The sequence below is a fragment of the Chamaea fasciata genome, unplaced genomic scaffold (assembly GCF_029207755.1).
Source record: "Chamaea fasciata isolate MVZ Bird 193981 ecotype frontalis unplaced genomic scaffold, bChaFas1.0.hap1 SCAF_394, whole genome shotgun sequence".
In the NCBI taxonomy this organism is placed as follows: Eukaryota; Metazoa; Chordata; class Aves; order Passeriformes; family Sylviidae; genus Chamaea; species Chamaea fasciata.
In genome coordinates this window covers 67,669-91,716 of record NW_027094479.1, presented here as the reverse complement: position 1 = coordinate 91,716, position 24,048 = coordinate 67,669, and the positions used below count along the sequence as shown (strand labels likewise).

General features: G+C 61.8%; 3 protein-coding genes across 6 annotated transcripts; all 3 read left to right on the top strand.

Moving 5' to 3' along the window:
* Window positions 1-1,041: 1,041 nt before the first annotated feature.
* On the top strand, window positions 1,042-5,580 carry CD2BP2 (CD2 cytoplasmic tail binding protein 2; the record flags this gene model as incomplete). The annotated part of the gene is given in 8 exon segments (XM_066208656.1): window positions 1,042-1,096; window positions 1,743-1,818; window positions 3,067-3,182; window positions 3,610-3,776; window positions 4,078-4,261; window positions 4,263-4,567; window positions 4,793-4,884; window positions 5,375-5,580. Coding segments are annotated over 8 exon segments (1,109 nt in total), but the record flags the coding sequence as incomplete, so codon positions are not given.
* Window positions 5,581-7,509: 1,929 nt separating this feature from the next.
* Window positions 7,510-13,602, top strand: THOC6 (THO complex subunit 6). Of its 4 annotated transcripts, none has more exons than XM_066208646.1 (13): window positions 7,510-7,772; window positions 8,154-8,218; window positions 8,446-8,549; window positions 9,067-9,104; window positions 9,193-9,241; window positions 9,815-9,886; window positions 10,789-10,891; window positions 11,008-11,057; window positions 11,276-11,338; window positions 11,715-11,825; window positions 11,952-12,080; window positions 13,222-13,328; window positions 13,423-13,602. In XM_066208646.1, the coding sequence occupies exons 1-12, from the start codon at window positions 7,645-7,647 to the stop codon at window positions 13,303-13,305; spliced, it is 996 nt and encodes a 331-aa protein (XP_066064743.1). In that variant the 5' UTR covers window positions 7,510-7,644; the 3' UTR covers window positions 13,306-13,328; window positions 13,423-13,602. The 4 variants fall into 4 exon arrangements, with proteins under 4 accessions (XP_066064743.1, XP_066064741.1, XP_066064740.1 ...); XM_066208644.1 differs by having other exon boundaries at window positions 13,382-13,602; XM_066208643.1 differs by having other exon boundaries at window positions 13,222-13,602.
* A 3,293-nt stretch (window positions 13,603-16,895) lies between these two features.
* Window positions 16,896-23,999, top strand: TUFM (Tu translation elongation factor, mitochondrial). Its single transcript, XM_066208657.1, has 11 exons — window positions 16,896-17,194; window positions 17,527-17,561; window positions 18,091-18,202; window positions 19,208-19,374; window positions 19,885-19,989; window positions 20,639-20,803; window positions 20,978-21,110; window positions 21,309-21,413; window positions 22,387-22,538; window positions 22,676-22,795; window positions 23,445-23,999. The coding sequence occupies exons 1-11, from the start codon at window positions 17,155-17,157 to the stop codon at window positions 23,616-23,618; spliced, it is 1,308 nt and encodes a 435-aa protein (XP_066064754.1). The 5' UTR covers window positions 16,896-17,154; the 3' UTR covers window positions 23,619-23,999.
* Window positions 24,000-24,048: the final 49 nt, after the last annotated feature.

The following is a 24,048-nucleotide window of genomic DNA, read 5'->3' as shown; positions in this document are numbered from 1 at the left end:
AGATCCCTCCTCAATCACCTCGAATCCCTCCAGACCCCCCCCGGTTCCCCCTCAATCACCCCGGATCCCCCCGATTCCCCTCAGATCTCCCCGAATCCCCCCCAGCCCCCCCCCTCAGCCTCCCCCTGCCCACCCCCCCCGGTTCCCCCCTCACGCCTCCCCCTCCCCCCCTCTCACCTCCCGCCGCCGCCGCCGCCCCCTCCGCGGGCCGGGAGAGCCGCGGGGGGGGGAATTCCCGCTCCCCCGGGGCGGCCCGGGCGGGGATTTTCGGGGCAGATCTGGAGGTTTTGGGGGGGTTTTGGGGATTTTTTGGGTTTTTTCGGGGCTCCCGGAGCCGCCGCCGGTCGCGGCAGGGGAGGAGGGGGCGGAGCCGGCGGCCGGAAGTCGCGCCCCGCGCCGTGTCTCGCGAGATCTCGGCGGCCGCGCCGCACTTTCCACACGCGTCCCCCCCCTTCCCTCCGCCTCCCCCTCGAGGTGAAAAAACGCCAGAAACGGCGGCGCGAAACGGCCGCAAAAAACACGAAAAGAATAAATCTGGGTGGAACTTTTCGCGCCGCGGGCGGGGAGGGGAGAGCGGCCCGCGGAGCCGTGGCGAATCTGCCGCCGGTGCGCGCCGCCCGCACTTTCGCCACGCCGCCTTTCCTCGCCGCTGGCCTCGTTTCCCCCCCCGTTTTCCACCCCATCCCTTCCTTTAAATCCTCAAACATTTAACGCGCTTTCCGGCGCGGTCCCGGGTTTGTTTTCGGTTCGGTTTTCCCGGGAGAAGCGGGGCCGTGACGAATCTGCCGCCCGCGGCCCTGAGGGGCGGGGCCGCGCTCTGCGCACGCGCGGCGCCGTTAACGCCCTCTCGCTCCGTTCCCGCGCGCGGTCTCCCGTTCGCTCGTCCGGTGTTACCGGACCCGCGGCCCCGGCCCCGCCCTTTTCTCGCCGTTTGGGCCCGAAAAAAAACCGAAATCGGGGCCCGGCGGCGGCTCCCGGGAATCGGGGCCGCCGCGCCTTTAAGAGGAGGCGGGTGGCCGTGACGTCACTTCCCGCGCGCAGGGTCGCCGTCCAGTGACGTCACTCCCACCGCCGCGAGCCGCGCCGCCGCCGCCGGGTCCGGGAGCGCGAGCGCGGCTCATTTGCATATGCTAATGAGGGCGGGGTTAATGAGGGCCGGGGGGGTTTAATTGGGGCCGTTAATTGCGGCCTAGGGGCCGGGCGGGGCGCGGGGAGCGGCCCCGGCGGGAATTTTGGTTAATTAGGGATGCTAATGATGGTCGGGGGGTTAATTAGCGGCGTTAATTGGGCCGGCCGGCGAGGGGAGTTAATTAGAGCGAGCGAGAGATTGTTCTAGAGGAACTGGGGGGGTTAATTAGGCTATTAATTAGGGGGTGTAGTGGGGGGAGTTAATAGGGGCCTTAATGAGGATCGAGGAAGGGGTTAATTGGGGGTTAATTAGGGGCTAATTGGTGATAATGACGGGAGTCAGTGTTAATTACTGTTCTTACTGCTTATTAGGGGCAGTACTGAGCAGTTAATTAGCGTTAATTAGAGGAGCTAATGACAGATTAATTGGGGCTAATGATGGTTAATTACCGCTGTTATCGCTAATTGGGGCGCTTATGAGCAGTTAATTAGGGCTGCTAATGGGGAATGGGGGGTTAGTGGGACACTAATTGGACGGATCTGTTGTTAATTTCTTTCCAACCGTTAATTATGCCAATGATTAATTAACGATTTATTAACCGCATTAATTGCAGCCATGGCCAAGCGCAGGGTGACCTTCGAGGAGCCCCCGGGGGAGGGGGAGGGGCCGGCGCGCCGCCCCGGAAACGGGTGAGGGGGAGGGGCCGGGGTCATGGGGGTCAGTTTGGGGTCACTGGGGTCATTGGGGGGTCACTCGGGGTCATTGGGGTCACTCAGGGGTCAGTTTGGGGTCACTTGGGGTCATTGGGGTCACTCAGGGGTCAGTTTGGGGTCACTCGGGGTCATTGGGGTCACTCAGGGGTCAGTTTGGGGTCACTGGGGTCATTGGGGTCAGTTTGGGGTCACTGGGGGTCACTCGGGGTCATCAGGGTCAGTGAGGGTCAATCCAGGGTCACTCAAGGGTCATTGGGGTCAATCTCGGGTCATTTGGGGGTCACTCAGGGTCATTGGAGTGACTCAGGGGTCACTTGGGGTCATCACTTGGTTTTTTTGGGGTCAATCTGGGGTCACTGGGGTCACTCAGGGTCATTGGGGTCAGTCTGGGGTCACCGGGGTCAGTTTTGGGTCATTTTTGGGTTTTTTTTGGGGTGATGTTTCGGGGTGAACTCAGCGGTTATTTCACTGGTTTTTTGGGGATAAATTTGGGGGTTTTGGGGTGAATTCGGGGATTTTGGGGGACGTTTCAGGGTGAATTCGGGATATTTTTTGGGGTGAACTCGGGGGATTTTGGGGGACGTTTCAGGGTGCGTTCAGGGGATATTTTTGGGGTGAATTCGGGGATTTTGGGGGACGTTTCAGGGTGCGTTCAGGGGATATTTTGGGGGTGAATTCGGGGATTTTGGGGGACGTTTCAGGGTGCGTTCAGGGGATATTTTTGGGGTGAATTCGGGGTTTTTGGGGGACGTTTCAGGGTGCGTTCAGGGATATTTTGGGGGTGAATTCGGGGATTTTGGGGGACGTTTCAGGGTGCGTTCAGGGGATATTTTTGGGGTGAATTCGGGGATTTTGGGGGACGTTTCAGGGTGCGTTCAGGGGATATTTTTGGGGTGAATTCGGGGATTTTGGGGGACGTTTCAGGGTGCGTTCAGGGGATATTTTGGGGGTGAATTCGGGGATTTTGGGGGACGTTTCAGGGTGCGTTCAGGGGATATTTTTGGGGTGAATTCGGGGATTTTGGGGGACGTTTCAGGGTGCGTTCAGGGGATATTTTTGGGGTGAATTCGGGGATTTTGGGGGACGTTTCAGGGTGCGTTCAGGGGATATTTTTGGGGTGAATTCGGGGATTTTGGAGGTTGTTCCTGGAACATTTTTGGGGTGAACTCGGGGGTTATTTCACCGACATTTTGGGGCGAATTCGGGTGTTTTTGGGGTCCGCAGGCGGTGGCCGTGGGGGGCCCCGGGAGCCGGTTCCCGGCTCAGCCGTCCCTGGACAGCGACGAGGAGGAGGAGGAGGAGGAGGAAGAGGAGAGACCCCGAGGGGCCCCCGGTGGAGGGTGAGCGGGAATTTGGGGCGTTTTGGGGCGTTTTGGGGATTTCGGGGGGATTTGGGGTTGATGGTGGGTGACATTGAGTTGTTTTGACTGGATTTTGCGGGATTTGGGGGGGATTCTGGGCGGATTTTGGGGCGATTTCTGGGAAACTTCGGGGGTGGTTCCGGGAGGGGTTTCGCTGATGTTCGGCTGGTTCCGTGTGAGTTTTGGGGATGGTTTGGGGCGAATTTTGGGTGATTTTCGTTTATTTGGGTCGGATTTTGGGGTAACTCTGGGTCGATTTTGGATGACTCCATGTGGATTTTTGGGAGAATTTTGGGCGATTCCGGGCGGAATTTCGGGTGGATTTTTCGGGCGGATTTTGGGGCGTTTCTGGTGAATTTTCGGGAATTTTTCGGCACCTTCCCTGACGGCTCGCCCCTCCCCCCAGGTCAGGAGCCGGGCCCCGCCCCCGGGGGTGGGGGGAGGGGCCGGTGCCCTTCACCGCCTTCAACCTGGAGGAGGAGCTGGGGGAGGGGCGCTTCGACCCCCACGGGCACTTCCTGCCCCTCCCCCACCGCGAGCCGCCCGACCCCCTGGCTGGAGACCATCGAGGGGGTGGGGGAGGGGCTGCACGGGTGGGGGGAGGGGCTCTAAAGGGGAGGGGCTGGGAGCTGGGCTGTGGGAGGTGCTTGGGATGGAGAGGGGGAGGGGCTTAAAACAAATGAGGGAGGAGCTTGAGAAATGGAGGAGGAGCCCAAAGGGAGTTTGGGGAGGGGCTTATAAAGGAGTGGGGGAGGGGGGTGAAAGGGGTGGGGCTCGGGTCATTGGGGGAGGGGCCTGAAGCAGCAGTGGGGGAGGGGTGTCCAACCCCGCCCCATTTTTTTTCTCCCCTCCCCCCTCTCTTTTCCTCCCACAGATGCCGATCAAACCCCGGGCCCCTCCCCCCCCGCGACCCTCCCCCCCTCCCCCCCCCTCCCCGCCGCCCCTCCCCCACCTGCTGGGGGGAGGTGCTGGAGCTGCTCCGCCCCGGCGAGACGGTGGGCGGGGCCCTGCGGCGCTGGGGCGGGGCGGGGCGGCCCCGGGGGGGCGGGGGCCGGGGCCGGGCGGGGGGCGGGGCCGCTCCCGGGCCCCTCCCCCCCCCGAGCTGGAGGCGCTGGTGGCCCTGACGGACGCGCTGGTGGCCCGGGGGGTGCTGGGCGTCTTCGGGGAGACCCGGGAGCGGCTCCAGAGGAGGCTGAGCGAGCTGGGGGGGAGGGGCGGCCCCTCCCCCAGCCCCCCCGGAGAGCGGGGGGAGGGGCAGGACCCCCAGGAGGAGGAGGGGCAGGAGGAGGAGGAGGGGGAGGGGCGAGGAGCCCCCCCGGCCGTGGACATGTTCGACCCCGGAGAGGAGGGGGATGGGCAGCAGGGTGAGTGGGGGATGGGCAATGGGGGGCGGGGTTTAAATGGGGAGCGGCCAATGGGGGAGGGGCATGAGGAGGCGTGTGGGAGGGGCGATGGAAGGGGAGGGGTTAATTGGGGAGCCCGGGGGAGGGGCTTGGGGGAGTTTAAAGACTGGGGGAGGAGCTTTGTGGCGTTGTGGGGCGGGGTTTGGGGCCCCGCTGACCCCTCCCCCCACTCTGCCCCTCCCCCAGCGCTGCCCGAGGTGCTCTGGGAGTATCACTGGGGGGGGGAGGGGGACGGCGACTCCCCCCTGTACGGCCCCTTCAGCAGCGCCCAGATGCAGGTGGGGGCGGGGCAGTGGATGGATTCGGGGGAATTTCGGGCGGGGAATTTTGGGAGGGTCTATGGGGAATTTTGGGGGGAGTTTTTTTGGATTTTGGGAGGATTTCTGGGGAATTTCGGATGGATGATTGGGGGGAATTTTGTGAGGATTTGGGGGGGATTTTGGGTCGGATTTTGGGTGGGTTTCGGGGGAATTTTGTGGGATTTCGGGAGGATTTGGGGGTGGGAATTGGGGACGATTTTGGGGAGGATTTTTGGGGGCAGTTTGGGGAGGATTTTGGGGGGATTTGGGGGAGGATTTTTGGGGTGACTTTGTGGGATTTCAGGAGGATTTGGGGGAGGGGATTTGCATGAATTTTGGAGGGATTTGGGGTGCAATTTTGCGGGACTTTGCGGAGAATTTGGGTGGATTTTGTGGGATTTTGGGGAAAATTTGGAGGGATGTCGGGATGATTTGTGTGTGTGGCCTCGGGTGGCCCCTCCCCCCGCAGGAATGGGCGGCCCAGGGGTACTTCTCGGACGGGGGAGGGGCGCGGTGCCGCCGGGTCAACCCCCCCGGGCCCTTCTACGACTGCGGCCGCGTCGACTTCCAGCTCTACACCTGAGAGACCCGAAAACCCCCGAAATCGGCCCCAAAATACCCCCCGGGGACACGCCCCCCGCCCGCGGCCACGCCCCCAGCGGCCACGCCCCCCCGGGGACAATAAAATCCACTCCCAGCCCCGAATTTGTGGTTTTTTTAGTGGGGATTTTTGGTGGGTTGGGGGGTTTATTTGGGGGGATTTTTGGGGGGTTTTTTTGGGGTTTTTTTTAGTGGTTTGGGGGTTTTTTGGGGGGGATTTTAGGAGGAATTTTAGGGTGGGTTTTTTGCTGTTTATTTGGGGTTTTTTGGGGGTTTTTTTTTTTTGAGTTTTCCCCTCTCTCCCCCCCAAAAGAACAGGCCAGAGGTGGGGGAGGGGTCGCTGCGTTTATTGGGGGGGAGGGGCGGCCCCTCCCCCCTCTGTCGTCGGCGGTTGGTGGGGGAGGGGCGGGCACGGCCTCAGGGCGGGGGGAGCCTGGGGGGAGGGGAGAGAAGAAGGTGGGGGCGGGGCCCAAAAACCGCCCCCAGACCCCCCCAAGTGCCCCCGAAGGTTTGTCCCGCCCCCCTCATTTACATAGCCCCGTCCAAATCCCGTTGGCCCCACCCCAACACCTTTGTGTGGCCCCACCCCCTTTGGCTCCTGCTTTAGCCACGCCCCTTTGCTCCTTCCAAACATTCCCGTGTGGCCCCGCCCCTCCCTTTTTGGCCCTGCCCCTTTCTCTTCGCTCCCGCCCCTCTTTGCCCCACCCCCTGCCCCACCCGAACACCTTCTGAGGCCCCGCCCCCTCCCTGCCTGGCCCCGCCCCTTTGCCGTTTTCTCCATTTCCCCCCAAGTTTTCCCGTTTTTTTTCCCAAATCCCGTTTGTTTCCCCCCAGACCTGAGCCCGTTCCCGCTGTAGCCGTGGTCGTGCTGGGCCGGCAGCGCCCGGAGCCGAGCGGCCGCCGCGGCCTCGGACAGGCCCTGCTTGGGCAGGCGCGGCCTGGGGACCGGGACGGACCCGTATAAACCAGTACAGACCAGTATAGACCAGTATAGACCAGTACAGACCAACAATAACGCCCGCCCAGTCCCTCCCGGCCCCTCCCACTTCGTCCCAGTCCCTCCCATTTCCCCCAGTCACTCCCAGTCCCTCCCAGTTTGCCCCAGTCCCCCCCAGTTCCCCCCAGTCCCCCCCAGTTGCCCCAGTCGCCCTCACCCCTCGCACTGGGCCGGTCTCCGTTTCTCGCCGGGCGCGGGAGGCCGGGGGGGAGCCCTGGGGGGGTCAGGGGGGGTCAGGAGGGCTCCGGACCCTCCCCCGGCCCCCAAAATCTTCAAAAATCCCCCCAAAAATCCCCCCAAATCCTCCAAAATTCCCCAAATGTCCCCAAAAAATCCCCCCCCGGGTGCCCCCCTCACCCCCCGGCGCCGCCTCGCGCCGGATCCATCCGGGCACTTCCGGAATGAAGGCGGGACCACAGCTCCCGGCGTGCCCTGCGCCGCCAAAACCGGAAGCTTTGCGTCACCTTCCGGGCATTTCCGGGAAGGGCGAGACCACAACTCCCGGCGTGCTCCGCGCCGCCAAAACCGGAAGCTTTGCGTCACCTTCCGGGCATTTCCGGGAAGGGCGAGACCACAATTCCCGGCGTGCTCCGCGCCGCCAAAACCGGAAGCTTTGCGTCACCTTCCGGGCATTTCCGGGAAGGGCGAGACCACAATTCCCGGCGTGCTTCGCGCGGCCAAAACCGGAAATATGCGCCATTATTCTTTCGCGGGCAGGACCACAGCTCCCGGCGTGCCCTGCGCCGCCAAAACCGGAAGCTTTGCGTCACCTTCCGGGCATTTCCGGGAAGGGCGAGACCACAACTCCCGGCGTGCTCCGCGCCGCCAAAACCGGAAATTTGCGTCATTATTCGTTCGCGGGCAGGACCACAACTCCCGGCGTGCTCCGCGCTGCCAAAACCGGAAACTTTACGTCACCTTCCGGGCATTTCCGGGAAGGGCGAGACCACAGCTCCCGGCGTGCCGCGCGCGCGACCGGAACCGGAACTCTCTCTGCGCCTCACCCCGGCGCGTCTCGCCGACGTCATCGCCGCGCGGCCCCCGCCGGTTCCCGTCCACACCGGCGCGCACCGGGAGCGGCGGGGAGCCGGCGGCGCTGTGTGACGTCACCGCGAGGAGGCCGTGACGTCAGCGGTGACGCCATGTCGTCGGCGGGCGGGGTGCGGCGCGCGCGGCAGCTGCTGCACGTGTCGGTGCTGGCGCAGAGCGCGGCCCCGTGCGGGCGGTTCCTGGCGGCCGCCAACGACTTCGGCGAGATCGCGATCTTCGGGTGATGTCGCGACAGAGGCAGACACAGAGAGACCGGGGTGGGGGGAAGAAACGGCCCCGGATTGGCCGAGGGATAAACACCGGGAAGAACTGTGGAAAACCCGCGATAAACACCGGGATAAACAGGGGGATGAAGCAGGATAAAAACTGGGAAAACTCCGGGATAAAATCGGGAAAAACCCTGGGAGAGACTGGGGCGAACACCGGGATAAACACCGGGATGAGTATGGGGAAAAGCAAGAAAAACACCGGGAAAACCAGGGATGAATCCTGGGGCTGGGCCGGGCTAAATCGGGCTGGTGGGTTCAGGATGAGCAATGGGGCGTCGTTAATTGGGGATGACTAATTTGGGCTCATTAACTGCGGATGATTTCCCCCCCAGGCTCTCGGCCGCTCTCAGCGCTGAGGCCAAGGAGGAAAATCGGAGACCCGTGAACGTCTTCAAGGGTGAGACTGGGAGGGGCTGGGTTATACTGGGACAAACTGGGTTATACTGGGACAAACTGGGTTATACCGGGACGGACTGGGAGGGGATTGGGGGGAACTGCGACAAACTGGGAGGGACTGGGATGCATTGGGATGAGCTGGATAACGCTGTTCTACACCAGTCTATACGGGTTTGTACTGGTGCAGCCCAGTTGTTACTGGTTTATACTGGTCTGTACTGGTCGCAGCCCACTCGGGCCCCGTTTACTCTCTGGCCTCCACCGAGCGGCTCCTCCTGAGCGGCAGCGACGGCGAAATCCGGGCCTGGGGCTGGGCCGAGCTGGGCCGCAAGGTGGGACCCCGAAACGCCCCAAAAACGCCCCGAAATCAGCCCCAAATCACCCGAAATCAGCCCCAAATCACCTGAAATCAGCCAGTCACCCCTAAAACCCAAAAATCACCCGAAAAACACCCAAATTACCCCAAAACCAGCCCAAAATGAGCCCAAATATCCCCGAATCACCTGAAATTACCCGAAAATCAGCCCAAAATGTCCCAAAACACCCAAAATCACCCTGAAATCAGCCCCAAAACACCCAAAATCAGCCCCAAATCACCTGAAATCAGCCGAAATCACCCGTAAAACCCCAAAAATCACCCAAAAAACACCCAAATTACCCCAAAAACAGCCCAAAATGAGCCCAAATATCCCCAAATTACCCAAAAATCAGCCCCAAATCAGCCCAAAATGTCCCCAAATCCCCCCAAACCCTCCTGCCCCCCCCCAAACCCCCAAACGGCCCCAAATCCTCCCGGGACCCCCCAGGAGGTTTTTGGGGCCCCCCTGACCCCCCTCCCCTCCCCCCCAGGGCTGCCGGGAGCTCTGGACCCGCCGCCCCCCCTGCAGGTAAATCCCAAATTTCGGGGGGTTTGGGGGGATTGGGACCCCAAAATTCACCAAATTTCCCCAAAATTCGCCCCTTTTCCCCCCCCAGGAGCAGCCTGGAGGTGCCCGAGATCAACGCGCTGGAAGTGAACCAGAGGGTGAGTGGGGGGCGCTCCTGGGGACCCCCAGAATTCCCAAAATCCGCCCCAAAACCCACCCTAAAATTAACCCCAAAAATCCCTCAAAAATACCCCAAATCTGCCCCAAAATCCATCCCAAAAACCCTCAAGAGCCGCCCCAAAACCCACCCAGATCCTGCCTCAAAATCCTCCCCAAAATCCACCTAAAAACCCCCCAAATCCACCCCAAAATTCCGCCCCAAATTCCCCCAAACCTGCCCCAAACTCCATCCCAAAAATCCCCAAAACCCGCCCCGAAATCCACCCCAAAATAATTCCTCAAATCCACCCCAAAATCCACCCCAAAACCTGCCCCAGAATCCATCCCAGAAATCCCCAAAATCCACCCCCGGGGTTGTGGGGTCCCCCTGGTGTTCTGTGAGGTTTTTGGGGTGATTTACAGGGTTTTTGGGGTGGTTTTTTGTGTTGTTTACGGGGTTTTTCTCCCCCGGGATCACTGGGTGGTTTATGGGAGTTTTGGGGGTGCTCTATGGGGTTTTTGGGGTGATTTACGGGGTTTTTGGGGTTGTTTACGGGGTTTTTCTCCCCCAGGATCACTGGGTGGTGCTGGCGGGGGGCGACGGGGCCGTGCGGGTGCTGGACCTGGAGAGCGGCGCCTTCACCGTGAGTGGGCTGAACTCCGGGGCTTTGGGGGGAATTCGGGGGGTTTGGGGGGAATTCGGGGGATTTGGGGTGAATTTGGGGGATTTGGGGTGAATTTAGGGGGATTTGGGGTGAATTTGGGGAGTTTGGAGTGAATTCGGGGGATTTGGGGTGAATTTGGGGGGATTTGGGGTGAATTTAGGGGGATTTGGGGTGAATTTGGGGAGTTTGGGGTGAATTTAGGGGGATTTGGGGTGAATTTGGGGGATTTGGGGTGAATTTGGGGGATTTGGGGTGAATTTAGGGGGATTTGGGGTGAATTTGGGGAGTTTGGGGTGAATTTAGGGGGATTTGGGGTGAATTTGGGGGGATTTGGGGTGAATTTGGGGGATTTGGGGTGAATTTGGGGAGTTTGGGGTGAATTTGGGGGATTTGGGGTGAATTTGGGGGGATTTGGGGTGAATTTGGGGGGTTTGGGGTGAATTTGGGGAGTTTGGGGTGAATTCGGGGGGTTTGGAGGATTCGGGGAGTTGGGGACCAATCTGTGGGATTTGGGGCGAGTTTGGGGGAATTTTGGGGGTTTTGGGGCCGGGTTTGGGGTCAGGGTGACCCTGGGCTCTTTGGGGTGTTTTGGGGGCGATTTTGGGTCAGTTTTGGGTGGTTTTGGGGCGATTTTGGGTGCTGGTGATTTTGTGTGGTTTTGGGCTGTCATTGGGGGTGTTTTTGGGGTGATTCTGTGCGGGTTTGGGTGCTGGTGATTTTGTGTTGTTTTGGGCTGGTTTGGGGGTATTTTTGGGGTGTTTTTGGGGTGATTCTGTGCGGTTTTGGGTGTTGGTGATTTTGTGTTGTTTTGGGCTGGTTTGGGGGTATTTTTGGGGTGTTTTTGGGGTGATTCTGTGCGGTTTTGGGTCCCCCCTGCGCAGCACGAGCTGCGGGGGCACCAGGACCTGGTTCACGTGGTGGCGCTGAGGGAGCACCTGCCCCAGGTGCTCTCGGGGGGCGAGGACGGCACCGTGCGGCTCTGGGGTGAGGGGACGACCCCAAAATGCCCCAAATTCGCCCCAAAAGCCCCCCGGTGTCTGCGGGGCGGGAAATGGACCGAAATCCCCCAAATTCACCCCAAAACCTCCCCGCCCCCCCAGATCTCCGGACGGGCTCCCAGGTGCAGCTGATCGAGGTGCACAAGTACCAGGTGCGGGCTGGGACGGACTGGGTTATACTGGTTTATACTGGGCGGGAGAGAAATGGAGATTTGGGGGTGAAAGTTTATACCGGGATGAACTGGGACGAACTGGGATGGACTGGGATGAACTGGGATGGACTGGGAGGGAACTGGGACGAATTGGGATGGACTGGTTTGTACTGGGAGGGCTTGTACTGGTCCGAACTGGTTTTTACTGGTCCGTCCAGGAGTGCAGCCGCCCCCAGCTGGGCAAGTGGATCCGCTGTTTGGCCACCGAGAGCGACTGGATGGTGAGGGGGCGTGGCCGAAAGGGGCGGGGCTAAATGGGCCAAGGGGGAGGGCCGGAATGGGGTGGGAGTGGTCAAGGGGAAGGGCTAAATGCGAGGGGGAGGGGTTTAAATGGGGCGGGGCCGCAACAAAGGAGGGGCTGAAGGGGAGGAGCCTCGCACAATTGGGGTGGGGCCAAGTAGTCAGGGTGTGACCAAGGTGAGGGGCGGGGCTAAGAAAGGGGAGGGATTCACACGAAAGTGGGCGGGCTGAATCGAGGGGGCTCACAAAGGGGCGGGGCCAAGGAGGAGTCACATACAAAAGGGGAGGGGCTCACACAAAGGGGGCGTGGCCATTGTGAGGCACCCCGCCCACCCCTGTGACCCCGCCCCTCCCCAGGTGTGCGGGGGCGGCCCCGCCCTCACCCTGTGGCACCTGCGCTCCGTGACCCCGACCACGGTGTTCCCGCTGGCCCCGCCCCAGCACCACGCCCTCTTCCACCAGGACATGGTGAGTCCCGGTGCGGACCAGTACAAACCAGTTTAGTCGCCCGGTTCCTGCCGAGCGTTCCCAGTTCGGGACGGGGATGGTCCCAGTTCCCTCCCAGTGCCCCCCAGTCTGACCCAGCCCCCCCAGGTGCTGTCGGGCGGGGTCGGCCCCGCCCTTCACCTGCTGCAGCTCAATGGGGACGTTCGGGGGCGTGTCCCGGTGACCCCGCCCGCCCTCAGGAGCCTCTGCCTGCACCCGAGATCACCTGAGCACCAGGTAAGGGAGGAAAGAGCCGCAAACCGCCTGAAATCCCCCAAGAACCCATCCCAGACCTGCCTGCACCCCGCTCACCTGAGCGCCAGGTGAACACCCCGAAATCCATCCCGAATTTATCCAAAATCCACACAAAACCCGCCCCAAACCCGATCCTGCTCACCTGAGCGCCAGGTGAACACCCCGAAATCCATCCCGAATTTATCCAAAATCCACACAAAACCCGCCCCAAACCCAGCCCCGCTCACCTGAGCGCCAGGTGAACACCCCAAATCCATCCCGAATTTATCCAAAATTACCCGAAACCCGCCCCAAACCCAGCCCCGCTCACCTGAGCGCCAGGTGAACACCCCGAAATCCATCCCGAATTTATCCAAAATTACCCAAAACCCGCCCCAAACCCAGCCCCGCTCACCTGAGCGCCAGGTGAACACCCCGAAATCCATCCCGAATTTATCCAAAATCCACACAAAACCCGCCCCAAACCCAGCCCCGCTCACCTGAGCGCCAGGTGAACACCCCGAAATCCATCCCGAATTTATCCAAAATTACCCAAAACCCGCCCCAAACCCAGCCCCGCTCACCTGAGCGCCAGGTGAACACCCCGAAATCCATCCCGAATTTATCCGAAATCCACACAAAACCCGCCCCAAACCCAGCCCCGCTCACCTGAGCGCCAGGTGAACACCCCGAAATCCATCCCGAATTTATCCAAAATCCACACAAAACCCGCCCCAAACCCACCCCCGCTCACCTGAGCGCCAGGTAAGGGCGGGGCTGGGGGCGGGGCTCAAGCCGCTCCTCCACAATGACCCCGCCCCCACCCTTAGCAAAGGACATCTGGGTGTGTTCTGGGTGGGTGTGGTCAGGGTGGGTGTGGCCAACAAATAGGCGTGGCTACGGTGCTTGGGAAACCAGGGTGGTGCGCAAAGGGGCGTGGCTGACCTGACGGGAGTGCCCGTGTGGGCGTGGCCACTTTTGGGCGTGGCTTTGGCCGTCACCTGAAGGCAGCACGGCGTGAAACGGACGTGGTGTGGTGGGCGTGGCTTAATCATAGTTTGGGGTTGAACGGGTGTGGTTCGAATGGGGTGTGACCGTGTGGGTGTGGCCGTGTGGGCGTGTCCTGACCCCTCCCCTCCCCCAGGTGCTGACCGTGGGCGGGAACAGCCCCAAAATCGACGTTTTCACCAACCTGGGCTACAGAGCGTTCTCCCTGAGCTTCACCTGAGCCCGGGACGCACCTGGGCTCACCTGGGTCTCACTTGAGCTTCACTTGAGCTTCACCTGAGCTCACCTGGGCTCACCTGGGCTCACCTGAGCTCACCTGGGTCTCACCTGAGTTTACCTGGGCTCACCTGAGCTTCACCTGAGCCCGGGACACACCTGGGCTCACCTGGGGCTCACCTGGGCTCACCTGGGCTCACCTGGGCTCACCTGTGCCCTACCTGACCCCCCAAACCCCCCCGGAAAATCCCAGTTTGATACAAATCCACGTTTTTTATTAAAAAAAGAAATTTGAAATTTCCGTTTGTTTCTGTGGGCTGTCTGCAGGGGGGGAGGGGCTCCTCGGGGTGGGGGAGGGGCTCCTCGGGGTGGGGGAGGGGCTCCTCGGGGTGGGGGAGGGGCTCACCCCAAGGGCCCCTCCATGTTCTCATAGGAGGCGGAGTCTGCGGGGGAAGGGGCGGGGTCAGGAGAGCCCCGCCCGAACCCAATGAACCCCTCCCCCACCCCAGTTTGCTCCACCCCACCCCCATTAGCCCCGCCCCCTCCCCAATGAGCCCCTCCCCCACCCTTTAGGGTCCTCCCCCTCCAAGGTTGACCCCGCCCCCACCCCAACTCGCCCCTCCCCCCCACAACGTGCCCCTCCCCCTTTCCAGTTCGCCCCTCCCCCCACTCACCGTCCTCGCCGCCCCTCCCCCTCCAGGGGGGCTCCCGCAGCCCCTCCCCCATCGCCGCCATCGCCTCGTACGGCCACCCTGGGGTGGGGGAGGGGCGGGTCAGGGGTGGGGGAGGGGCGGAGCCGCGCCCCACCCCCCGAGCCCCTCCCCCACCCTTTCCCCGCCCCTTACCTGCCCCTCCCCCCGGCGCATTCTCGTAGCTCCCTGTGGGGGGAGGGGCACAGAGAAGGGGGAGGGGTCAGCGGTGGGGGAGGGGCGCCGTTGGGGGCGGGGTTTCCCGGCGCCCCTCCCCCCACTCACCGTCCTCGGGCTCCTCGTAGCCTTCGGGCCCCTCCCCCAACTCATCGTCATCATCCTCCTGCGGGGGGAGGGGCGCGGGGGGGGCGGGGCCTGGGGGAGGGGCGGGACAGGAGGTCAGGGGGGAGGGGCGGGTTGGGGGAGGGATTCGGGGAATTTTTGGGGAGTTTTTTGGAATTTTTGGAGGGAGTTTGGGAGTTTTTTGGGAGAGCTTTGGGGGGTTTTCGGGAAAAATTTTGGGGGTGTTTTGGGGGATTTTTTGGGAGATTTTTGGATGGAATTTTGGCGGGATTTTAGGAGGAATTTGTGGGAGGCGGTTTGGGGAATTTGGGGGGATTTGTGGGAGATTTTGGGGGGATTTTGGGGGGGTTTTTTTGGCAGATTTTTCGGGAATTTTTGGGGAATCTTCGGGGAGGATTTTGGGGGAATTTTTGGGATTTTTGGGGGGGATTTTTGGGGGGATTCGGGGGATTTTTTGGGGGTCACTCACGGGGTCCCGGGACGTTCCCATACGGGTTTTGGGGCTCCGGGGGCGACGCCCGAAAAAACCTGGGGGTGGGGGAGGGGCAGCGAGTGAGGGGAGGGAGGGTCCCGAAGCTGCCCCTCCCCCCACAGAGCCCCTCCCCCACCCCATTGACCCCGCCCCCACAGAGGCCCCGCCCCGCCTGACCTCAGGCCACGCCCCCTCCGGATCCTCCGGCGGCGCTTCCGGTTCTGCAGGGCTGGGGGAGGGAGGGGGAGGGGAAATTTGGGGGTGGGGGAGGGGCTGGGCCGGCCCCGCCCCCCCGGAACGTGGCTACGACCCCACCCCCCAAAATTCGGGTCTGAACCCCCCGAATTCGGGTCCCACCCCCCAAAATTCGGCGTCCAACCCTCCCAATTCTGGGGTCTCCCAATTTCCGCCCCCACCCCCCAAATTCGGGTCCCAATCCCCCAAATTCGGCCTCTCCCCCCCTCCCCTCCCCAATTCTGGGTCCCCCCCGCCCAAATTTCAGCCCCCAACCCCCAAATTTTGGCCTCCAGCCCCCCCAAATTGGGATCCCCCTCCCCCCCGGTTTTTGGGGTCTCACCTCGGTGCCGCAGGTGCAGCCCCACCAGCACGGCCCCGCCCAGCCCCAGGTAGGCGGCGGCCAAAGCGCCCAAGGAGCCCCCCAGGGACCCCCCCGGGGCCCCCCCGAACCACCACGGGCCTGGGGGGAGGGGCGGGGTCAGCCCGGGGTCACCGCGGGGTCACCGCGCACCCACACCCCCCAAAAAACCCCAAATCCACCCCCCAAAAATCCCCGAAATCCCCCCAAAAATACCCGAAATGTGCCTCCAAAAACCCCAAAATCCGCCCCAAAAATCCCCAGAATCTGCCCCCCAAAAAACCCAAAATCCGCCCCAAAAATCCCAAAATCCGCCCCAAAAATACCCGAAATCTGCCGCCAAAAAACCCCAAAATCCCCCCCCAAAAATCCCCGAAATCTGTCCCCAAAAAAATCTCCCGATCTCCCCAAATCTCCCACCCGCATCTCACCGAAATCCGCCCCAAAACCCCCAAATTCCACCCGGATCCCCAAAACTCCCCCGAAACCCCCAAATTCCACCCGGATCCCCAAAACTCCCCCGAAACCCCCAAATTCCACCCGGATCCCCAAAACTCCCCCGAAACCCCCAAATTCCACCCGGATCCCCAAAACTCCCCCGAAACCCCCAAATTCCACCCGGATCCCCAAAACTCCCCCGAAACCCCCCAAATTCCACCCGGATCCCCAAATCTCCCCCGAAACCCCCAAATTCCACCCGGATCCCCCCGAACCCCCCCAGACCTCCCCAGCCTCGAAATCCTGCCGGTAACCCGACCGAGGATCCCCAAATCTCCCCCGAAATCCCGCCGGGAACTGACCCAAACTTCCACTCCGACCCCCCCAAATCCCGCTCCGCCCCGATCCCCCCAAAATCTCACCCGTAACCCCCCGATCCCGCCAAAATCCCCAAATTTCCGCCCTCAACTCCCCAAAATCCCGGAGCCCCCCAAATTCCTCCCCCATCCCCCCCCTCACCTGCCCCGGGGGGGGCTCCTGCCCCTCCCCCCCCCTCGCCGCTGCCGTTCCGGGGTTCCGCCCCTCCCCCCACCCCCAAACCGGGGGTCACCTCGGGGGGTCCCCCCCCGCCCCTCCCCCACCCCCCAGCGCCAGCAGCGCCGCCAGGACCCCCCAGAGCGCCGCCATCGCCCCTCCCCCACCGCGCCCCCGGGGGACCCCCCCGGACGTGACGTCACCTCCGCGGGGACCCCCCGGAGCGTGACCGCCGCCCCACCCCCAACCCCCCCAACACCCCTCCCCCCCAAAAAAACCCCCCCAGGGGTCGGGGAGGGGCGGTGGGGGAGGGTCCGCAGGGGTGGGGGAGGGGAGGGGGTTTGGGGGGGGGGATTTGGGGGGTTTGGGGGCGCGAGGGGGGGGAGGGGCGGGTTCCTGGGGCAGGAGGAAGTGAGAGAAGGGGGGAGGGGAGGGAGGGGCTCCAAGAGGGGGGAGGGGCGGCAATTTTGGGGTGCGGGGGGGTTTTTCGGGCAGTTTGGTGAGTTTGGGGAATTGGGGGGGGGGGGGTTTGGAGAACTTTGAGCGAATTTGGAGCGTTTGGGGCCATTTCCGACTGTTTTGGTGAATTTGGGGCCATTTCCGGCTGTTCTGGTGAATTTGGGGCCATTTTGGACCATTTTGGGGCATTTGGGGCCGTTTTTGGGTTCCCGCCCCCTGGGTCCTCCGGCACCACCGAGTCGAGTCCTCCGGAGCGGCGGGAGCGGACCCGGACCCGGAACCGGAACCAGCGAGAGGCGGCGGCGGCGGGAGCGGCACCGGAAGTCGCCTCAGAGCCGCGTCCGGCGCGGCGTGAGGGGGAAGATGGCGCTGCCCGCGGTGCTGCTCCGCGGCGCCCTCGGGGGTGCGGCGGGTTTTGGGGCGAATTTTGGGGATTTTGGGGTTTTTTTGTGGGGGATTGTGGGATGGGGGGGGAGGGGAGGGGCTGAGGGGGCTTGGGGGAGCGGGGGAGGGGGAGTGAAGGTCATGTGGGGGCGGAGCCGCGTGGGGGTCACCCGGGACCCCCCAAATTCCCTCAGGAATCTTCCCGAATATCCCAGAAAGTCACCAGAATTCCCCTCGGATCTCCTCAGAATGCCCCAAATCCCCTGAAATCTCCTCGGAAATTCCCCGAACCCCCCCAGATCCCCTCAGGAATTCCCCGATTTCCGTCTCTCTGTTCGTTTCCCTCCCCAGCTCTGCGTGGCCGCGGGCTCCGGGTGCTGAGCACGGTGAGGGCGGCGGGGGCTGGGGGGGTTTGGGGCGATGGGAGGGAATTCGGCCGTGACGTTCTGCAGGACTTCAGGGATTTTCTGGGGACGATTCGGGGAACTTCTTGCAGAGTTTTGGGTGGGATTTATTTTTTTTAATTTTGGGGGGGGAGATTTTATTTTTTTTATTTTCTTGGGGATTTGGGATGGATTTTTTTTTTTAATTTTTTTCGGGGATTTTCTTTGAGGTTTCTTCGAGGATTTCGAGGATTTTTTGGGGGGACGATTTGGGGGAATCTTCTCTGATTTTCTTGGGGATTTTGGGGGATGTTTGGGGGGAAATTTTTTGGGGCGATTTTCTTTGAATTTTGGGAATTTTGCAGGGGTTTTCTCATTGATTTTCGGGGATTTTGGGGAGGATTTTGGGTGATTCCTTGGGGGGATTTTGGGGGGGAATTTTTTGGCGGGGATTTCCTGTGTTTCTCAGGGATATTTTGGGGATGATTTTGGGGATTTTGGGATCCCTGATCCCCCCGTTATCCCCTCCCAGGCCCCCCCCAAGGCCAAGGCCGCCTTTGTGCGGGACAAACCTCACCTGAACGTGGGAACCATCGGCCACGTGGACCACGGCAAGACCACCCTGACGGCCGCCATCACCAAGGGTGAGAAAACAGGGAAAAAACGGGAAAGAATGGGAAAAAACGGGATTAAAATGGCCACAGGACCACCCTGACGGCCGCCATCACCAAGGGTGAGAAAACGGGGAAAAAACGGGAAAGAATGGGAAAAAACGGGATTAAAATGGGGTTAAAATGGCCACAGGACCACCCTGACGGCCGCCATCACCAAGGGTGAGAAAACAGGGAAAAAACGGGAAAGAATGGGAAAAAACGGGATTAAAATGGCCACAGGACCACCCTGACGGCCGCCATCACCAAGGGTGAGAAAACAGGGAAAAAACGGGAAAGAATGGGAAAAAACGGGATTAAAATGGGGTTAAAATGGCCACAGGACCACCCTGACCATCACCATCACCAAGGGTGAGGGTGAAAATGGGCAAAAATTTGCATAAACGGGAAAAAACCCTGAAAGAAACGGTTTAAGATGGGTTAAAATGAGAATAAGCGGGCGTAAAACGGGGGGAAACGGAGTTGAAGGGGCGGCACGAGCGCTCTGACTTCTGCCGTCGCCACGGGTTTAATGGAATCGGGGAAAAGCCAGGAGAAAGTGAGAGGAAGCTGCAAAAAAAGCCCCCGGGGTTGAAATGGGGAAAGGGAGGAAAAAATGGGGAAAAAATGAGGGGGAATGGGGAAAAGGGGAAACGGGCGGAGCAAAAGCTGGGGTGGAACGGGAATGAATGGGGGAGAACGGGAAAAGAGGTGAAAACGGCGGGGTGAAAGTGAGGGGGGGAAATGAGGGGGAAGGGCTGGTTTGGGGTGAATTTGGGGGTTTTTGGATCAGTGACAATCCTGGCGTTTCAGTGCCGGCTTCTGGGGTTTGGCGACGTTTTTTTGGGTGGGATTTTGGGGTTTTTTGGGGGGCCTGATTTCGGGGGGTTTTTGGGGCGAACTTTGGGGATTTTTGGGGGGAATTTTGGGAGTTTTGGATCCCTGGATCCCAGCGGGGGTTCCGGGGGTTCGGTGACGTTGTTTGGGGCGTCCCCTCAGTGCTGTCGGCGGGGGGCGGGGCCCAGTTCCGGCCCTACGAGGAGATCGACAGCGCCCCCGAGGAGAAGGCGCGCGGCATCACCATCAACGCGGCGCACGTGGAGTACAGCACGCCCAACCGGCACTACGCCCACACCGACTGCCCCGGGCACGCCGACTACGTCAAGGTGGGGACCCCAAAGGCCCCCAGACCCGCCAGCATTTACCCCAGGAATCCCGGGAATTGGGGGGGAAAAAATCCCCGGGAAAATCCGTTTGGAAGTGGGGATTGTGCAGGTGGCGCCGCCCGGTGGCGACGGTGGGAACTGCAGGGGGAGCGCTGGGGATCCACCCAAAAAATCCCAAAAAACCCCCAAAGAATTCCTCCAGAAATCTCCCCCAAATCCCCCCAAAATCTCCCCCCAAAACCCCAAAACTTCCCCCAAAAATCCTCCCAAAATTCCCGACCAAAATCCTCTCCAATGTCTACCCCAAAATTCCCCGGAAACCACCTCAAAAATTCCCAAAACCCCCCTTAAAAATTCCCTAAAATACCCGAAAAAATCCTCCCAAAAATCCCCTTCGAAAACTCTAAAAATTCCCCCAAAAATCGTCAGGAAACCCCAAAAAATCCCGGAAAAATCCCCAAAAATCCCCCAAATTCTCCCCTGACCCAAAATCTCGGCGTTTCCCCCCAGAACATGATCACGGGCACCGCCCCCCTGGACGGCGTCATCCTGGTGGTGGCGGCCACCGACGGGCAGATGCCGCAGACCCGCGAGCACCTGCTCCTGGCCAGACAGGTAAATATGGGCGTGGCCAGGTGGGGGGGCGTGGTTAACTCAGACGGGTCGCGCAGAGCACCTGCTCCTGGCCAGACAGGTAAATATGGGCGTGGCCAGGTGTGGGGGGGCGTGGTTAACTCAGACGGGTCGCGCAGAGCACCTGCTCCTGGCCAGACAGGTGAGAAGGGTGTGGCCAGGTGCAAACGGGTGCGGCCAGGTGAGAGGGGCGTGGCCAGGTACAAACGGGTGTGGCTAGGTGAGAGGGGCGTGGCCAGGTACAAACGGGTGTGGCCAGGTGAGAGGGGCGTGGCCAGGTACAAACGGGTGTGGCCAGGTGAGGGGGGCATGGCCAGGTACAAATGGGTGTGGCTAGGTGAGAGGGGCGTGGTCAGGTACAAACGGGTGTGGCTAGGTGAGAAGGGCGTGGCCAGGTACAAACGGGTGTGGCCAGGTGAGAGGGGCGTGGCCAGGTACAAACGGGTGCGGCCAGGTGAGAGGGGCGTGGCCAGGTACAAACGGGTGTGGCCAGGTGAGAGGGGCGTGTGCCGCCCTGTGGTTTACCTGAGCAAGGCGGGGTTTGGCTTTAGGTTTGGATTCGTGTTCCGGTTTTGGGGTCAGGTACGGGTTTGGGGTGTCCCACCTGAGCTCACCTGCGTCACCTGCCCAGGTGGGCGTGCGGCACGTGGTGGTTTACCTGAACAAGGCGGACGCGGTGCCGGACCCGGAGCTGCTGCCGCTGGTGGAGCTGGAGGTGCGGGAGCTGCTCACCGAGTTCGGCTTCGACGGCGAGAAAACCCCGGTGGTGGCGGGGTCGGCGCTGTGTGCGCTGCAGGTAACGCACCTGGGCGCACCTGGGGTCCGTAAATACACCTGGGGATCAATAACCGATCGAGGGTGATCAATATGGATTGGCAACAAACCCTGCTGGTGCAGGCTGGGGCTTGTGCACCGTTACCTGCCTTGTCCCTCACCTGCCCCGTCTCACCTGTGTGGTCTCACCTGTCAGGACCGTGAGCCCGAGCTGGGGCTGCAGTCGGTGCTGAAGCTGCTCGAGGCCGTGGACTCGCACATCCCCCAACCCCCGCGGGACCTGGAGCGGCCCTGCCTGCTGCCCATCGAGGCCGTGCACTCCATTCCAGGTAAATACGCGCCTGGCGCAGGTGAGCACACCTGGGGCACACCTGTGTCACACCTGTCCCCAGGGAGAGGCGCGGTGGTCACGGGCACCCTGGAGCGCGGAACTCTCCTGTGGCACGCACACGCGTCCCGTCACACCTGCGTTACGCACACCTGTGTCACACACACCTGTAGCTCACCTGTATCTCACCTGTCCCCAGGTAGAGGCACGGTGGTGACCGGCACCCTGGAGCGCGGAACTCTCCGGAAGGGCGACGAGGTGGAGCTGCTGGGCTACGGCCGCCAGCTGCGGTCAGTGGTCACCGGTGAGTGACCCCTGACCCCTGAGTGACCCCTGAGTGACCATTGACCCCTGAGTGACCTCTGGGTGACCACATCCTGCTCCATAGAACCCCACACCTGTCCCATGTCCTGCCGCACACCTGCCCTATAGTCACACACCTGCCCTATAGAACCACACACCTGCCCCATAGAACCACACACCTGCCCTATAGTCACACACCTGCCCTATAGAACCACACACCTGCCCCATAGAACCACACACCTGTTCTATAGAATCACACACCTGCCCCTTAGAACCCCACACCTGTCCCACGTCCTGCCCCACACCTGCCCTATAGTCACACACCTGCCCTATAGAACCACACACCTGCCCTATAGAATCACACACCTGCCCCATAGACCCACACACCTGTCCTATAGAATCACACACCTGCCCCATAGACTCACACACCTGTCCTATAGAATCACACACCTGCCCCATAGACCCACACACCTGTCCTATAGAATCACACACCTGCCCCATAGACCCACACACCTGTCCTATAGGATCACACACCTGCCCCATAGACCCACACACCTGTCCTATAGGATCACACACCTGCCCCATAGAACGACACACCTGTCCTGTAGAACCACACACCTGTCCTATAGCATCACACACCTGCCCCATAGAACCACACACCTGTCCTGTAGAACCACACACCTGTCCTATAGCATCACGCACCTGCCCCATAGAACCACACACCTGTTCTATAGAACCGCACACCTGCCCTATAGTCACACACCTGTCCCATAGAATTACACACCTGTCCTATAGAATCACACACCTGTCCTATAGAATCACACACCTGTCCTATAGACCCACACACCTGTCCTATAGGATCACACACCTGCCCCATAGAACGACACACCTGCCCCATAGAATCACACACCTGCCCTTTAGAATCACACACCTGCCCCTTAGAATCACACACCTGCCCCACGCCTGCCCGGCAGGTATCGAGATGTTCCACAAGAGCCTGGAGGTGGCGCAGGCCGGCGACAACCTTGGCGCTCTGCTGCGGGGCCTCAAGCGGGAGGATCTGCGCCGGGGGATGGTGGCGGCTCAGCCGGGGACGCTGCAGCCCCAGCAGAAGGTGGAGGCACAGGTGAGTGCCGGGGGGGCCGGGGTGGGGCTCCGGGGGCGGGGTTTGGGTTCCGGGGGGCAGGGTGGGGGGCTGCAGTGGGTGGGGTTTGGCCGGCCGTGGGGCGGACGCCCCGGCCCCAAAGCGATGCCGTCCCCCAGGTGTACGTGCTGTCCCCCGGCGAGGGGGGGCGACACAAACCCTTCGTGTCCCACTACGCGCCCGTCATGTTCTCGCACACCTGGGACATCGCCTGCAGGGTGCTGCTGCCCCCGGGAAAGGTGTGAGGGGATCTGCGGGGTCTGCGGGGTGATCCGGGGGTCTCGCCCCCTGGGAGCTGGTGCTGCCCGGGGAGGACTCTGGGATCTGTGGGGTTTTTGGGATCTGCGGGGTCTGCGGGGTGATCCGGGGGTCTCGCCCCCCAGGAGCTGGTGCTGCCCGGGGAGGACTCTGGGATCTGTGGGGTTTTTGGGATCTGCGGGGTGATCCGGGGGTCTCGCCCCTCAGGCGCTGGTGCTGCCCGGGGAGGACTCTGGGATTTTTGGGATCTGTGGGATTTTTGGGCTTTCTGGGATTTTTGGGCTCTCTGGGATTTTTGGGATCTCTGTGGAGTCTGTGGGATCTCTGTGGGATCTGTGGGGCTGATCCGGAGGTCTCGCCCCCCAGGCGCTGGTGCTGCCCGGGGAGGACTCTGGGATCTGTGGGGTTTTTGGGATCTGTGAGGTGATCCGGGGGTCTCGCCCCCCAGGAGCTGGTGCTCCCCGGGGAGGACTCTGGGATCTGTGGGGTTTTTGGGATCTGCGGGGTCTGCGGGGTGATCCGGGGGTCTCGCCCCCCAGGCGCTGGTGCTGCCCGGGGAGGACTCTGGGATTTTTGGGCTCTCTGGGATTTTTGGGATCTGTGGGGTGATCCGTGGGTCTCGCCCCCCAGGAGCTGGTGCTGCCCGGCGAGGACGCGGCGCTGACGCTGCTGCTGCGGCAGCCCATGGTTCTGGAGCAGGGCCAGCGCTTCACGCTCCGCGACGGTTCCAGAACCATCGGCACCGGGGTCGTGTCGCGCCTGCTGCCGCTGGACGCGGCCGACAAAGAGCTCAGCTGGGGCTGACCCCGCCCGCCGCGCGGGGACACGCCCACGAGGAGGATGACCCCGCCCCAAGTGTAGAACTGACCCCGCCCTCAACGAGCGCTCTGCTGGGGCTGGCCACACCCACCGTGGGAGGACACGCCCCCATGGGGCTGGCCACACCCCCACCGTGAGTGCAGCTGGGCGTGACCCTGGCCCCGCCCGCAATGAAAATGGCCACGCCCCCACCATGGGAAGTGGCCCCGCCCACAGTGGGGCTGCCCCGCCCCCTTCACTCTGGGTCAAAACCCGCTGCTGTGGGGGAGGGGCCGGAGGGTCAAAGGGCAGGGTGGGGGAGGGGCCTCTGTGTCCCCGCCCCTCCCCCAATAAACTCTCGCTCTCGGTTTTGGTTTTTTTTTTTCATTTTTATTGTTGCGATTTTTTTGTTCCTTTTCCCTTTTCCGGCGGATTT